Source organism: Nipponia nippon, unplaced genomic scaffold (genome assembly GCF_047370975.1).
Source record: "Nipponia nippon isolate SJK-2023a ecotype South Korea unplaced genomic scaffold, ASM4737097v1 scaffold_13, whole genome shotgun sequence".
Taxonomy (NCBI): domain Eukaryota; kingdom Metazoa; phylum Chordata; class Aves; order Pelecaniformes; family Threskiornithidae; genus Nipponia; species Nipponia nippon.
In genome coordinates this window covers 15,284,114-15,299,427 of record NW_028262324.1, presented here as the reverse complement: position 1 = coordinate 15,299,427, position 15,314 = coordinate 15,284,114, and the positions used below count along the sequence as shown (strand labels likewise).

General features: G+C 50.7%; 1 protein-coding gene across 1 annotated transcript; it reads left to right on the top strand.

Annotated features, from left to right (window-relative positions):
• The first annotated feature begins 630 nt into the window (after window positions 1–630).
• OPRL1 (opioid related nociceptin receptor 1) lies at window positions 631–14,999 on the top strand. Its single transcript, XM_087750315.1, has 4 exons — window positions 631–1,228; window positions 1,715–1,968; window positions 11,270–11,625; window positions 11,900–14,999. The coding sequence occupies exons 2-4, from the start codon at window positions 1,742–1,744 to the stop codon at window positions 12,421–12,423; spliced, it is 1,107 nt and encodes a 368-aa protein (XP_087606441.1). The 5' UTR covers window positions 631–1,228; window positions 1,715–1,741; the 3' UTR covers window positions 12,424–14,999.
• Window positions 15,000–15,314: the final 315 nt, after the last annotated feature.

Sequence of the window (15,314 nt, the reverse complement as noted above, 5' to 3'; positions counted from 1 at the left end):
CATTTGCTGCCTAAGAACTTATTTTCCTTTTCTCCATCTCCTGGGAAAGAGCAATGTGCCCCAAATTGGATCGCACCTGTGTGTCTGCTTGTGTCCCCAGCACAAACTGTTGGAAAATGGCTTTTTTGGGGAAACACCAGAGATGGCCAGAGGCACCGGGCCATGAGGCTCTCATTCTCAGCAGTCGATTTTTCCCCCCCCAATCTGGGATCAAGCTGGGGATGGACCCCAAAGACCTCTTTGCACCCTGTTTGGGGGGGTGGCATAGCTGGGGGGCTCTGCAGCTCTTGGGCACTGGGTCTATCAGGGTCAGTGCCCCATGGCCAGACTGGGGAGGGCAGGGACCTGGGGGGTCTGCATGGATCGCCCACCCTAAGGTAATGAATTTACCACCGCAGCTTCTTAAAATAAATGTTCTGCTCTAACTCTGATCTGAAATGCAGGATGTTTTGGGTTACAAAAATGACCTTTAGCAAGTGCCACTATAAGAACACTCAAGAACGACAATTTTCTCCCCCCTCGGTTCTCAGTCCTCCTTGTATTTTTGCCAGTTTCTAGGTCAAATCCCCCATTCCGCTTCTCCTGCGCTAGCCCGGCGTTCAGGTTGCACAATTGCAGAGGAGGGAGGAATTCGCTTCCCGAAGCCGGATCTCCCCAGCACCCCGCTCCTGCCCTTCTCCCCAGCGGCGCTGGGGGGGGCCACCCCAGGGAGGCTGCGGGTCCCCTCCGCAGCCGGGGGCTGCCGCAGGGCTTGGGGGAGGTGAACGGGGCTGGACCCCCCCTCCCCGCCCCGGGGGGAGGACACTGCCCTGGGGCTCGCAGGTGTGGGCTCGCTTTCCATTTGGTGCCTTAGGTTATTTATTATCCTCCCCCTTTTCCCTCCTTCCCCCCCCTCGCTTTTCTCTTACGCAGTGGGAGAAGCCAGGCAGCCGGGGCTGGCTCTGCCCAGCCGCCGTCCGTCCTCCCTCCCTCTCCCCATCCCTCCCTTTTCGTTAAAAACGTGGGCTCCGGGGTGCAGCCCCCTGCGCTGGCAGCATCCCTACCTGCGAGGAGCAGCCCCTTAAACCGCCCCCTCCACCGCCTGCCTCCGGAGCGGAGCCCCCGGCCGTGCCCGCAGCCCGGCTCTGTGCCCCCCCGCCCGGGGGTGCCTGGATGCGGCCCCGGGGTGCGCAGCCTCGCCCGGAGCCGCGGGGCTGGGAGCCGCGTTAGAGGGGAAACCCGCAGGCAGGTAAGGAGCCAGCCGGGGCTTATTTTCAACTTTAGGCTTTTCCTGCCGTTTTCCCGGGGCTGGATCGGGGCAGGGGCTGGGGAGGGGTCGTGCCCCAGCCCCGCGGGGAGGCTGCGGCGGCTCTCGGGGGCCACTGGGGGGGAGGTTTGGGGGTACAAAGCCGCCTGTGGGGGCTCACCGACCCGGCAGGGCTGGCAGAGGCAGGTAGGAGCATCCAACGCTTGGGAGGGATGGCGTTGTGCAGCCCGCATGTCCCCTGCGCTGGCGGTGTGGAGATCCGCGTGAGCTCCATGCGTGCTCGGGATGCACCAAGCTCTCGGGGTTGCATCCCATTAAAATGCTCTTGGGGAGGTTTTGAGGGGGGCCGTGCTCTCCCCAGCAATAAATCATCCTTCTCCGCCAGCGTTTCTCACGCTCGTGCTTTGCTACGGTCCCATGCTACCTGATTGATCAGCGGATCTTAAAACTGTCTCTTTGGCACCCCAGGTCCTTGGCACAGGCTGGTGCTTCAGGATGGACCCGCTCTTCCCTGCCCATATTTTGGAAGACCCTGACCTGAGAAAGCTGCTGAACGACTCCTCCATGCTGAACCTCAGCTTTCTCCCCAGTAACTGGTTCAACAACGGCACGGGGGACAGCTTCCTGCCGCTGAGCATCAAGATCACCATCGTGGTCGTCTACTCCATTGTGTGCATTGTGGGGCTGGTGGGCAACTGCTCCGTCATGTATGTGATCGTCAGGTAGGACACGCAGGCAGGGCTGCGGGGAGGGCTGGGAGCGGGGCAGACCTTTCCCCAGCTCCCTGCTGCGGGTGAGGCAGGCGGGTGCTTCCCTGCTAATCACGATGTGCGGTAGAGGTACCGATGTGGCATTTCGTTTTATCGTTTGGGGTTTATTTGTTTTTCTCCCTTCCTAGGCTGTGATGTAGGTTCCCACCAGCTTTCAGCTGCCCTCTGGTGCCTCCTAAAGTTTAACCCAGAGAATGGAACAGAGCGATCAGATCTGCTCAAAAAATGGGGCTTTTTTTGCAGGCTGCCAGGCAGGGAGCTGGGTGTCCCTGGGGAGGGCGAAGCGCTGGGAGCATCCTGCTGCCAGGCTGTGCTGGATCTCACAGGACCTGTCCCTCCTGTGCTGTGTCCGGCACCCCAGCTGTGGCTGCAGGTGCTGCTCCATCTGGGAGCTGGCGCTTTCCAAAGCTGAATCTGGTTGCAAGGGAAAGAGCCTGCTGGGAGGCTCAGTCTTACTTTTACAGGGGAAAAATCATGAATGCAGCTCTTCCAGCTCTTTGGAAACTATAGGCATCGATAAGATGTGAGAGGATGCTGCAGAGATGAGGGCAGCTTCTCTGGCTCCTCAGGCTGAAGTGGGGAGAGCAGGGGGACCTTTGCAGAGGGACAGGGCACGGAGCCCACACCACTCCATCAGCACTGTCCAGCTTATCTGCACCTTTGGGGCATTTTAAGTGTCCCTGTCTGGTTCTGCTGTGGTTCAATCCACCCTCTTTTGGACTCAGAAACCCTGTTCCCCCCTGTAAGTGCAAAATAAGTTTATGCAACCGTTAGGGCTGTGATTCCGTGTCAAACGCCAGCAACCCCCTTCTGATCTCTGTACCCTGTATTTTAGGAACGAGCTTCCATTTTATGCACGTCTCGGAGCAGAATCCTGGTGCAGGTGGATGCTACCAGCACAGAAAAGACAGGATCAATTTGTTTTCTCCTCCAGCAGAGGACAAAAATATTTAGCAGGTATTCAGACACTGATGAGATTTAGTCTCGCTCCTGCCAGGAGCCTTGCAGCTTCCAAAGCATCTTTCCCTTGAATACACACAACCCAGCTGGGGGAGATGCCGCAAAATGAAGTTTTTGGTATCACAGGCCGGTGAACGGTGGCTAAATCTCTGCTACAAGGGCAAAGCGTTGTGACTGTTCATCAGGCTGCCTGTCCGTGCTCTTCCTGCCGAGGAGCTTCTGGCAGGGAGAAGGGCTCACGTTAGCCCTGGGGAGCCTGGAGATGGAGAGAGGAGGTTTGCAGTGCAGGGAGAGCTTGCATTTGGAGAGCTCGCCTTTCTGCTCAGCATAGTAGCAATCATTTGAGTAGGCACGGTGTCGGTGGGTGCGTGTAAGCGTGGTGAGTAGTGAGGCTCTGGGAGTGAGAAGTCCTTGTCCCACGGCGATGCAACTCCGTGGGAATGGCAGGGAGCCTTAGATGTGTGTAAGAAGGAGAAGCCTTGGCAGAAATCTTCTCCCTGTCTGCAAAGGTCTTGTGGGATGTGGACAGCAGGACCCTGCCGGCCCCTGCCCGCGGCTGTGAGCGGTGTACCACCAAGAATATGAACGTCCCAAACTGGCACCCTGGTCAGGGTGGACGTGTGCTGTGGCTATGCGGGGCCACGCTTTCAAAATGGTGGCTTCTGTTCTGCTCCTTTTTGGCTTTGATACCTTCCAGCTGGATAAATGGGACCCAAAAAAAGAAAGTGGGATTTAGCACTGGCATTTCCCCTGGAAATTGGCTTTTTTTTGTGTCCTCTGGTTTTATTGGTTCTAAACAATGGAAAACTGAAGAGATGTGTCACCCCCATCTCCCCGAGGCCTTTTCCACTTCTGTTCCCCCTTTATCCAGTAAATCCCTGTATATACAAAAGAGCTAATAGAAGTTGTAATTATTTGGGTACTCCTTTTTGGAGATTCACCTCTGTTTTTCCCAAAAAACTTCTATGTGAGCCTGGAGGGGCCCCTTGAATAATGTGTGCTGGGGAAGTTGTAACTGAGCTAGGACACATGTAGAAGCTGCTGTTTGTCTCCATCAGTGTCCCCAGGAGCTCAGTACCAGCTGAGACTAACGCCGAGTTATACCCAGGGACATGACCCTTCTTGGTTCAGTAAGAAACGGCAACATCTGGTTATTCCTGCCCAGGATTTTTCTCTCCTTGCCCTGTCTGTTAAGGTCAGGAGCAGGTTTGGTGATAAAGTGGACTCAGTATCTCAAACTCTTGACCCTGGCCATCAATGCAGATTCAGGCGGAGCTGCTAAATTAGTGGCCGTGCAAGGAGGATGCTGATGACTTCTCAAGCACAGGATTTTTTTTCCCCAGATGGGAGCATTGGTGCTTCTGGGCTTCAGGCCTGAAATAGCATCTTTTTTCAGTAGGCTGAATGTTGGTTGCTGGTAAGTCAACATGGGGGTTTGGGACTCTTAATGATATATCTCTTCCATTAATGGAAAAAAGACTGGCAAACCCTCTGTGCTGCACCCCTGTCATCTACAGGTATGCTGCAGCCTACAAAAGCTGTTTTTTTTTCTATGCTTATATTTCACCAGGGATAACCAGACTTCAGCATGCTACACAACCGATGAGGAACTGTGTATTATCTTCCAGAAAAAGAACGGTGCAGTGACGTAGACAGTAATTGTTTCCTGTTTAGGAGGGAGTTGGGAAATACAGAGACTCTAATATTGGCACTCGAGGAAATTGGAGGCTTCAGGAAGGCTTGTTTTTTATTCCTCTTGAATGAGTTTTTTTGTAGCGCCGAGGGAAAAGTTTAAAATCTCCCGGTATTTCGCACAAAAATACAAATTCAAAGCCTCCTCTGGGTTTTCCCCTCTGTTGTAGAACCCAGCCTACATCTCTATTATATTTGGAGTGATTTAACATTTGGAATGATTAATTTAGAGACAGTCATCATGTGACTGTCAATCCCCTTCTAGTGCTGAGCAGCACGAATTGGATAAGACCGAGAAGGGCTCTTGTCGGGAGCGCGCTTTCCTGGACAGTAAAGGGCCTGTTGTGGAAACCTGCCTTGTCTGCGGCTTTGTTCTGCTTGCTCATTGTGGAGTTCCTTGCCAGTGCAGATAATGCCTCCCCTCCCTCCTTCTCCTTCTGCTGTTTGCTCTCTTCTGCATATATTGCCTGTACTGCTTTTTAATGAATGTGAAACAAGGAGTCGAACAGCACGAGGCAGGGAGGGTTTGTGGGGAGAGCGGGGGAGAGCAGGCTGCTGAGGTCCCTCTTATCTATTGCTGAATGCTGCAAGGCTGGATGCCTGAGCGCTTTGTTTTTAGGAAGAAAAAAGGGGAATGTATGGGTCTTGCAATGGCCATGGGGTTGGATGACCCATGGGGGTGGAGGTGATGCTGACCCATACATGAGAGCAACCAAGCTGTTGCTGCATGGGGTGTGACAGACCCCCAAGGCTCCACCGTGCCAGGGAAGGGACCAGGGACAACATGCAGCTTCTGGCCCGGGAAGTCCTCTGTTGTCCCCTGCTCCATCACGATGCTGTGATGCTCAGCAGCAATGATCTGGAGGACTCCCTTCCTCAGTGTCGGCTCTGCTTGCCCGGATCCAGCCCCCGTGGGAATGATGCCTGGTTCCTAGGGCACTTCTCTTTGCCATGGCAGCTCTCTGTTGGGAGCCTGGCAAAATACTGGGGGTGCTCAGCTCTCCCTATAGAAGAACACTATTTCAGAGCATTTTAAGCAGCTGTTTAGGCAGATTAGGGCTGTTAGGCCCCTCTGCTTTTATATTCTGCTTCCAGGTGAAGCTTTAGGAGGAGGGCTGTGATGGGGAGGTGCCTGCACTGGGTGGCTGCCTGCGGATGGCTGTGCCAGCTGTTATTCTGCTGGAAAACTGCATTGATCCCTGAGAATAGGGTGAGGGCAGCTGGCTGTGATGAGACAGGGAAAATGAAGTTAATTATGACATTGCAGAGATGCTGAGTTCTTAATAGAAAGCTTTCTAAGGGAAGAGCCTCAACAAGCTGTGTGTGTCGGAGCTGAAATCGAGTGAGTGTTTAATGCGGTGTGGACCCAGTGGGTACTGGTGGGGCCATCTGAGACCTCAGCTCTCTCCAGATCCCTGTCTAACTGTCTTTTAGTTTTTTCCGGCCAAAAAAAAAAAAAGACAATTGTTGCAATTTGTAGGGAAGGGAAACCCATGCCAAGGGCTCTGTGCTGTGCAGAGTGATTGGAGCTGGGGGAGGATGGCAAGGTGAGCAGGAGGGGGACCTGCTGCAAAGGGCAGGTCTGCAGGTCCCCAATTTCCAGGCCCCCATGAGCCCAGGTGAGCTGGGCTCAGCCACGTGGCTCATAGCAGCCATGTGTGGCCCCTGCTAACACAGTTCCTGCAACGGCAACGTGTGCTGGACGGCTCTTGGTTTCTGGTTTCAGTGGGATGAGTGGAATTACCCATGTGCAGCAGTAACTGTGATGGTTAATGTGGGACTTGCTTCCCAGTGCTTTTCAGGGACTGGGCAATTCCCAGCAGCATTTAGGACACGAGCAGTTCAGCAGAGGCAGATCCTGCACATGAACAGGGCTGAGAGCATCTTGCTGCAGGACGGATGCTGATGAGCACCCTCCTTAGACCAAAGCACTGTTCTTGGTGGCCATGTGCCCGCTCGGGGTTGCATAAGCATCCCTGCGAGCCCCTGGGCAAGTTGCAGAGGCTTTTGCAGCAGCAGCCACCCAGCCTCTGCCCTCGGCATGGCAGCTGTCGCGGCCATGCAATGTCCTCATCTGCGCTGGTCCCCAGAGAGCACCTTGAGGAGGGAGGGCACCAGTGTTACCCAGACACGTCAGTGAGACTCAAAGGGCAAGAGAATCATCTGTCCCAGAGCATTGCTGCTTGCCCTGGCTGGCGGCAGATTCCTTAGCCCCTGCTAGTCAGTCACCGTCCTGCCAGGGAATTAATAGGCTTTTACGTGCTGGCGTTGCTGGCTGCTTTTGCTGTAGCATCTGGCTTCATGGTCCAAAGTGATTTAAATTTCTTTCTTAAATTGTCTGGTTGCTTTTTTTTTTGTGGCCTGTTGAGCCATTAAGAATAAACTGGCTTGAATTGGGTAATTTCAGGATGAGGGGGCTCTGAAAAGGTGATTGGAGCAGCAGGGACGTGGAGAGCATGGTGTGGGTGTATGGCTGGGAGGACACAAATCACGATGGTACGTGCCAGATCAAATATCAGCTTCATACAACCTGTGAGCTAACAGCAGGTTGGGAGCAGCGATGTCAGTGAACTGGTGCCGATTTCCACCGTCAGAGGGTGGGAGCAGCTCAGCAAAAATCCTTCCTGAGCCTTTTTGGCTCTATTTTGCTTCCCTGTATGTGTCTGGGGAGGGCAGCAAAGGCTGTCACTGATGCCAGGGCGTGGGGTGGGAATGGAGGGAGCTGCTCAAGGTGAACAGCACTGTCTGCATCCCAATTAGCTGGAGCTATGAATATAAAAATCAAGAGGCTCCAAGAGGCAGAGAACTCCTGTAGATAACGCTCACGGTTCCCCGGGGCTGAAGGCTTTGCTCTGCTCCCTCTGCCCCTGGTGTCTGCAGCTCCATTTTGGGCTGTAGGTTTGCTGCAGCCGGCTGGTCCTCAGCCCTGGGGCATCTGGAGCAACTTGCTGCCCTGCAGCCTCATGGTGGCTGGGTGGAAAGGAGGGTGGAAAGGAGGGAGTGATGCTAAATCAACAGGTTTGCAGCTCACCCTGAGGCTCAACCAGGGACAGAATCCGTCCTTGTGAAAGACAGGACCTCAAAGCCAGGTATGTGGGAGAGCTGTTTCCTACCCATCTCCTCCTCTCCCAAACTGTGGGTTCCCCTCGCTGAAGCTCAGCTTTGTTCCAGGTAATGCTTCTTGAGGTCCACTTAGCAAAAAGGAGGGAGAAGCTGAGTGCTGAGCTGATAATCCAGACATTTTTCCTCTTAGGCTTCAGCAACTGGGGGAGCAGAGCAAATCAATTACTTTTGTGACAAAGGTGGAGCTGGATGGAGAGCTGAGAACCACCCTGTGGGAGATGCTCCATTAGGAAATTGCCTCCGTGACCGAGTGCAAGAAAGTGGCTCAGCGGGGAGCCAATGTTCTCCATGGAGGCCACAGGCTTATCAGCATCGGAGCTGTGCTGTGGGGGGGACCTTAGGTGCCTCCTAAAGCCCGAGAGTTTAAATGGTCTCTTTTGTGCAGATTAAGAAAGAGAACACTCTCAGTTCCTGGAGGAAAAGAAAAAGAGGTTAATCCACAAATAAGTGATTAATTGATTTTTGTTTGTACTGAACATTCTGGAAATGTTTGGGAACATTGTTTGGTTGGGATAATGGCTGCTCTCAGTGTGCAGAGAAAGTGGAGCTGGAAGTAATTAATTAGGTGTAAATTAATTTCCCCACCTTTCAAGAGCACATAATCAGCCTTAAAATCCCCTTGAAGGTGGGTTGGTGGAGGTAAGCGGTGGGCCAGGCACCCCAGCATGTCCCTGCATCGGAGGGAGTGACCAAGGCAGCTCTGTCGTCACCTCGCAGGGAGTGAGGGAAGGGGCAGCAGGGAGGGATCCGTGCATCAGGGGAGAGCAGATTTTGCAGGGCCAGGCTGAGCAATTGCACCTGGACTCTCGATTCTTGCTGAGAAGTCTCCTGGAGGAGAGGGACCAGCGAGGTCCCCTGGGGTAGAGGGGAGCAAGAGGGAGCTGAAGGTTTGCAATCTGCACACCCCAGGCTCAGGGTCAGCTGAGATGCCCCAAACTTCTCACTGTGCTGGGGACACAGGAGTGTGCATAGAGGCAACGTTGTCCCCCATGGATGCTGGATGGGTGGCAGAGGTGGGTGGATTGCTGCTTTTCTCCCACTGGTAAGAAAACCCCAACCAACCAACCAACCAAAAAACAACAACAAAAAAAACACCAACACAACTTTTTAAATTTTTTTCTGTTTCACAGTGGTGAAGCTGCCCATCATGGTTCAAAAATGCAGTTGCTGTTCCCTCGAGTTATAACATCAATAAAATCAGTCAGGGTTAGAGGCATGTCGATGAGTTGCCTCCAAGTCCAGCCCTCCTGGAAGGATGGACTGGAACAAGCTTGACCTTTGGGAAGCTTGGGCAAGCCCAGCCAGGTCTTGGTATGTGGAGGAAGACTCCAGCTCCCAGGAGACCTTTGCTAACACGGTCTTAGGTGACTGAATAATTTCCTGAAGCCTAAGCTGACAATACTTCATTTTTGTGTGGGCTGATGAAGAACAGTGATTTAATTTCTTAATTTTAATTACCCCCCCTGCTGACCTAGAGGGGAAAGTGGCTGAATCCATTCACAGACCCGTCTCATGCTCCCTGCGTGCATTGCCTCATTTATGCCAACTGCAAGAATTCAAACAAAAAAGCAAAACTCTCCCACCCTGAGATGCTGCTGCTCTGGGGTTCACAGCGCTGGAGTCTGTTTCTGTGTGATTCTGCTTAGGAAGTCCCAAAGTTTTAAAGCCCTGGGAGGTGCCTGGCTGTGTTGGATTTGCAAAGTGTTTTGCTTGTTCAGCCCTTCACAATAGGAAAGACACTGGTATTTTTCCTCTACTGGTTTTGCTTATATAAGTTTATCTGATCTGGGCTGGCTTTCTAAGAACCCCCTGTCTTGCTCAGCTGCTGTGATTTCTGGGCCAGGAGGAGGCTGGCTCAGGCTTACGTGGGGACCTCAAGTGCTTCCATCAATGTTCACCTGCTCCAAAAGCTTCCTTTGGCTTTCAAGGTCAAATGTAGGATCGTTTGTTCTTGCTTTCTGAAGCCACTTTCAAACACCTGACTTCTAATACAAGCACACCTTGGAGCTCTAAGAGGGTAAAAAAAATAGACTTTATATTCTGGGTTGTGGATCCCCTGGCTAAGTCACCATGTGCATCAACAGAATTCAGAGGATGGCAGTGATAAGGTTCCTCCAACCTTTCAAACTTCACCGAAAAGGCTGTCAGGCCCTGGCCCAGGCTGCCCAGGGAAGCGGTTGAGTCTCCATCCCTGGAGGTATTTAAAAGCCGGGGAGATGTGGTGCTTGGGGACATGGTTTAGTGGTGGGCTTGGCAGCGATAAGTTAACGGTTGGACTCGATGATCTTAAGGGTCTTTTCCAACCTTAATGATTCTGTGATTCGAAGAGCTGAAGCTCACATCGTCACGGGGGTGCAGTGCTGAGGAGTGCAGTTGTGGGTTTGCTGTTCTGAATCAATTTGACAAAAAGCTTTTTAGGTCAAATCAGACCCCATAATATTCCAACACACATCAAACTGCAAATAGTGCAGTAGTTTATAGGTTTAAGTGTTACCCTCAAATGAACTTGCCCTCTGTTAATAACACACATTGTTGCCATTTCTGGCAACATTTCTCCAAAGGCCATTAGTAGAGTAAATGACAGATGAGGTGTAGTTTTAAAATTATACCTATTTGAGCTCTTATTTTGCCCGTGAGAGGAACATCCTGGAGCTGAAATGTTAGATGCTGTCAGAGTGACCGTTGAGCTTCCATTTCTGCAGACTCTGCATGTATCCTTGGTAGGTGATCATATCTTTCTTTGCATCATTTCCCATGTGTAAAAAGGTGATTAGCGTTAGAGCAAGGTGAATCTTCTTTTGGGGCAGTCAGTTCACGCGGTAAAAGTAATACAGAAATGACAAAAACCCTTTGAAGTAGAGTTGGCTCATGACTTTATCTGCAAACTACCCATTTCTTTAGAAAGATCCATTGTGATATTTTGATTTCTGATACAAACCTCATTCCTCACCAGTTTTTAGCTGCCACTGGCCAGGGCTGGTCATCTTGCCCATTCTGATCTGATAGCTCACATTAGCCACAGTCTTTGGTTATGAGCCCATACAAAATGGCTAATCAACTTACCCCTGGACCATATGATGCCTTTCAAATCAGCTTACTGGGTAAAGCTCTCACCAATATTTATAATAATGAAGCCATATGTGATGAAATCCTAGATTAGCCTTACTGAAGTCATTTTTCAAAAAGCACGATCTGAGTTGACAGCCTCAAGCTTTCATGGTCCTCACTTGCAGTCTAAGGGAATAAGCTTCTCCTACTCATGAAACTGAAGGTGAAGGCACCATTTGTATTGTTGTAGGAGCTGGGTTGAGCTGTGTGTTGATAAATGTGTGGGAGGTAGAAAGTGTTCAGTCTCGTTACATAAGAAAAATACAGCATCTCCTTCCTAAAGTGGCAGAATGCCCTCTTCAGTAGACTTCAATGTCTTGCCCATCATGGCCAGGTGAAGCTCTAACCATTGCTCATTCCTACATTTCAGATTCACCAAGATGAAGACAGCAACCAACATTTACATCTTTAACCTCGCTCTGGCTGATACCTTGTGTCTGATGACCTTACCCTTCCAGGGTACAGACACATTCCTGGGCTTCTGGCCCTTCGGCAATGTCCTCTGCAAGATTGCCATCTCTATAGACTACTACAATATGTTCACAAGCACCTTCACCCTGACAATGATGAGCGTGGACCGCTACATTGCCATCTGCCACCCTATCAAAGCGCTAGACATCCGCACTCCCCACAAGGCCAAGGTGGTGAATGTCTGCATCTGGGCGCTGGCTTCTGTCTTTGGCATCCCAGCAATGGTGATGGGATCTGCAGAGAACGAAAACAACGGTCAGTAAAAATGCATCCAAAGGGTGGGAGGTGTGGGTGGCCAGGAGAGCCTGTGGGCTTGGGGAGCCCTTGGAGAGGGGTACCAGTTTCATCAGTGTGGTGAGCTCTCTGCTGTAAAGCCATCTTAACTCTTTCCTTTCTGCCCTTGCCTCTCTGCATCACTGCTACTGCTTTTCCAGTATTAAACATGCCTAAACTAAACTGAATGTGCAAATGCTTTTCTTGATATGAGTTTGCTGATTTTTGCCTTCCTTTTTATTTTTTTGACTTGCAGAAATTGATTGTCTAATTAAACTCCCTTCACCCGTGGATTACTGGGATCCAGTGTTTGGCATCTGTGTCTTTCTCTTCTCCTTTATGATCCCTGTGTTGATCATCACCATTTGCTACAGTCTTATGATCAGAAGACTCAAGAATGTCCGTGTGCTCTCAGGCTCTAAGGAGAAGGACCGAAACCTGAGGCGCATCACCCGAATGGTCCTGGTGGTAGTCGCGGTCTTCATCATTTGCTGGACTCCCATCCAGATTTTTGTGCTGGTCCAGTGCTTGGGTGCCAAGGCAGAAAGCGAGCTCGAGCTGGCCATCTCCTGCTTCTGCACCGCGCTGGGGTATGCCAACAGCAGCCTGAACCCCGTGCTCTACGCCTTCTTAGACGAGAACTTCAAGGCGTGCTTCAAGAAGTTCTGCTTCCCCACCGCCTTCAGGACCGAGCTCCAGATGTCCAACAGGATGTGCAGCATCGCCAAGGATGTGGCCTATGCCTGCAAGAACTCGGAGGGGACTAACAATCCGGCCTGACTAGGCATGGAAATTCCCATGGTGGCTGTCGCCCAGCAGAGCCCAACCACCCCCACGTCAGAGCTAACTCAGATAACGGCTCTTTAGCAGGACCTCAAAACTGAGAGGCAAGAAACCGAGGAAACAATTTTGGGGGTTGGGAAAACAGGATACTGCAAGAGCATGCAGAAAAAGTGAGCCCACTTGATGCCTTTTTAATTCCAGTGCACCCTGCACTAAGGAACACGTTTAAAATTAGCTCTTTAATTCCTGCGAAACCCTGGTGGTTTGCAACATTATTGAGAATTCAGGAATTAAGGGTTTAAAACAGGTATGGCTCCTTGGACTTACGCTTTTGCTGCTGGGAGACAGACAAAATGCAAACTATTCAATTTCTTTTTTCCTCCCTGAGTTGTTTAAGACGCTAACAGCTCATGTGGCTCACTGGGCGCTTGGGTGCAGGTTTTATTCCTGCGGTATCACTCTGAAATTAGACATTGCTGAAGCCAAAGTGGGCAGCAGCTGTCAGACAAAAACCCAAGATCATCTCCAGGATGAGTCATTGCAAAGGGAAGGATGCGGGAGCTGGTGGAAAGGGAAATTCAAACTGCCCCGAGCCAGGCAGCCGGGGCCACGAGCCTGGGGGGGACAACGCGGATGGAGTCTGCAGCGAAACCCTCCAGAGGGGAGCAAGGTGGTGAGAAGGGACTGTCAAAACTGGTGAATGTAGCTCAGAAGAGGAAGAAAAGGCGGATGAAATGAACACAAATCCTTGTTTACATGCTGCTATTGCTTTTTTTTAACCCTGTATTTCCATTGTAATAATGGACAGAATGTGTCTGTATATACACATCCCTATAGTGCTATAGGTACAGCTATAATGTAGGATTTCATCTTGCCAAGCATGCCTTGGGGATCCTCCTCAGTGAGAGGAGGAAGGAATGAAGTGGCCTATGTATACATGTATTTATGTATAGGGGAAAGCCATTTTGGAGGTCAGAACAGCAGCTCCTCCAGAAGACATGGACATTTCTGGCAGGAGGGGCAGCCCAAAACGGGTCCACCTGCTCCAGGCGAGATAAGTGGTGCACAAACCATACAAAAGGTGGTTTATTTTTTTTTTTTAATGAAATGAGATCCATGATGCTGAGAGCACTTGGGAAATGCTGCCGAGGTACCACCCCTCCTGCCAACCATAGATTGATTTTCCTCTCCCAGTAGGCCAGAGCTTTGTGTAAATTGAAATGCCCTGTCACTTCATTTGATGATGAAAGCATTATCAAAGAGTTTAACCGCTGAGTGCCCTCTGTGCTAGCAGGGACAGCAGCCTTGTATTCTCCCTGTAGCACAAAACCCCAGGGAAATCTGGGCAGTGGTGGCCAGTGGTGCTGATGGGGAAGCAAAGCAATGACCTCCAGTTGGAGATGGGAGGTCAGCTTCAACGTGAGAACCGGCAGCGTCGTCCGGACTGTACAGATTTCATGTGAATATATTTCTTGTGCTCTGGTCTATGAGATACTGTATTTTTAATGTGTTGATTTGCCAATATTTTAATGCTGTCATGTTCTTTATATATGCTATATAAAAAAATCCAATGTTATATTTCTATGTAAAGTGTTTCCCTTATGGTTGGGCTTAAAATATAGATGCAATTCCAGTGTCCCACGTATAGGACCCAGATCCCTTGTAAACTGCTCAAGCTGGGAAGATTTTCATGCTGATTAGCATTTGATTGGGAATCTGGAGGGATACCAGAGCAAACTTTGCAATTAGCGCTTCCCCTGAATAATGTAGGGGGAGGAGGAAATCTGGGCACTTTAAGCACTTTGCAATGGATGTTCATCCCCAAGCACTCACTAGGAAATCTCATACAACCCCCAAGCATGTGAAGAAAAACTCCCCGAGAACCGTGCTGCTGGCAAGCTGTACCCATGCCCTTGAAAAATGAGTTTGGTGGGCTGTTGTGTTTGTGGATACAACAGCAGCGTTGGTCATTGAGCAACCTTGAGTCTTCTCAGCCCATCAGCTGGCGTACGGTCTGATGGTGCTGGGGATGGTGCTGTGCGACGCTGGGAAGTGACTGCCGGGCTTTTCTTGCAGTGCCATTCGGGAGCAGGAGAGTGTTCGTTAGTGGCTGGCTGAGGAACAGCCACCCTCCCTTTGTAGTTCTTGGTTGGGTTTTTAAATAGATTTATGTCCTCTGGAAAGTATACCAGTGTTTGGCATTTTTTTTAATATGGATTTTGTTATAATGACTATGCTGCAATGATCTTACATAATCAAGTACTCAATAAATGTGTGTTTACTAAGCTTTTGGGTAATTCTGTGGCCCTTGCAGTGAATGTGTTTAGGCATTCTGTTCAATGCTCAGTGGAGTTTGCTATAAGAAGAGCAACAAAAACCTGAAAGCAAAAGCTTTATTGTACTGTGCCTATGGATTTAAAGGCTCGCGATCGGCTGGCTGGCTGAAGCGCAAGCTCTTTAATTCTCTTCTGAAATGGTCGTGTTGGTATGATTTTACAATTGCCGCAGTGTAAATGACAATTTCCTAGGTGGCTACTCGTGTGCTTTAATAAAGGAAAATAAAAACCCCTGTACTCTGAATGATGTGGAGTCTGAAAGACTTAGCTGCGTGGATCAGGGGCTTGTTTCAACCCCGGCGTTGCAGGGATTTTTGCATGTGGGCTTATTTTTCCAGCTGAAACCACTGCTGAGCGCATGCAGTAACACCGAAGCATCCGATCCCATTTTACTGAGGGCAGTGGGAGCTTCTGTTATGCAGGTAACTTTGTCTGCAGGCAACCTGGAACCAGAAGATGTGAAAATGCTAGGAAATTGGTGGTTGGAGATGAGTGCGAGCTGCCCGCACCCTGCCAGCCTCCGCAGCTGCTCTGGGTCTCAGAACAGGCAGC

Bases quoted from the DNA above. Each gene is read 5' to 3' on its own strand.
- OPRL1 (XM_087750315.1), top strand. From the start codon at position 1,742: ATGGACCCGCTCTTCCCTGCCCATATTTTGGAAGACCCTGACCTGAGA. The intron at 1,969-11,269 runs GTAGGACACGCA...CCTACATTTCAG, and splicing joins GTCATGTATGTGATCGTCAG to ATTCACCAAGATGAAGACAG. The intron at 11,626-11,899 runs GTCAGTAAAAAT...TTTGACTTGCAG, and splicing joins TGCAGAGAACGAAAACAACG to AAATTGATTGTCTAATTAAA.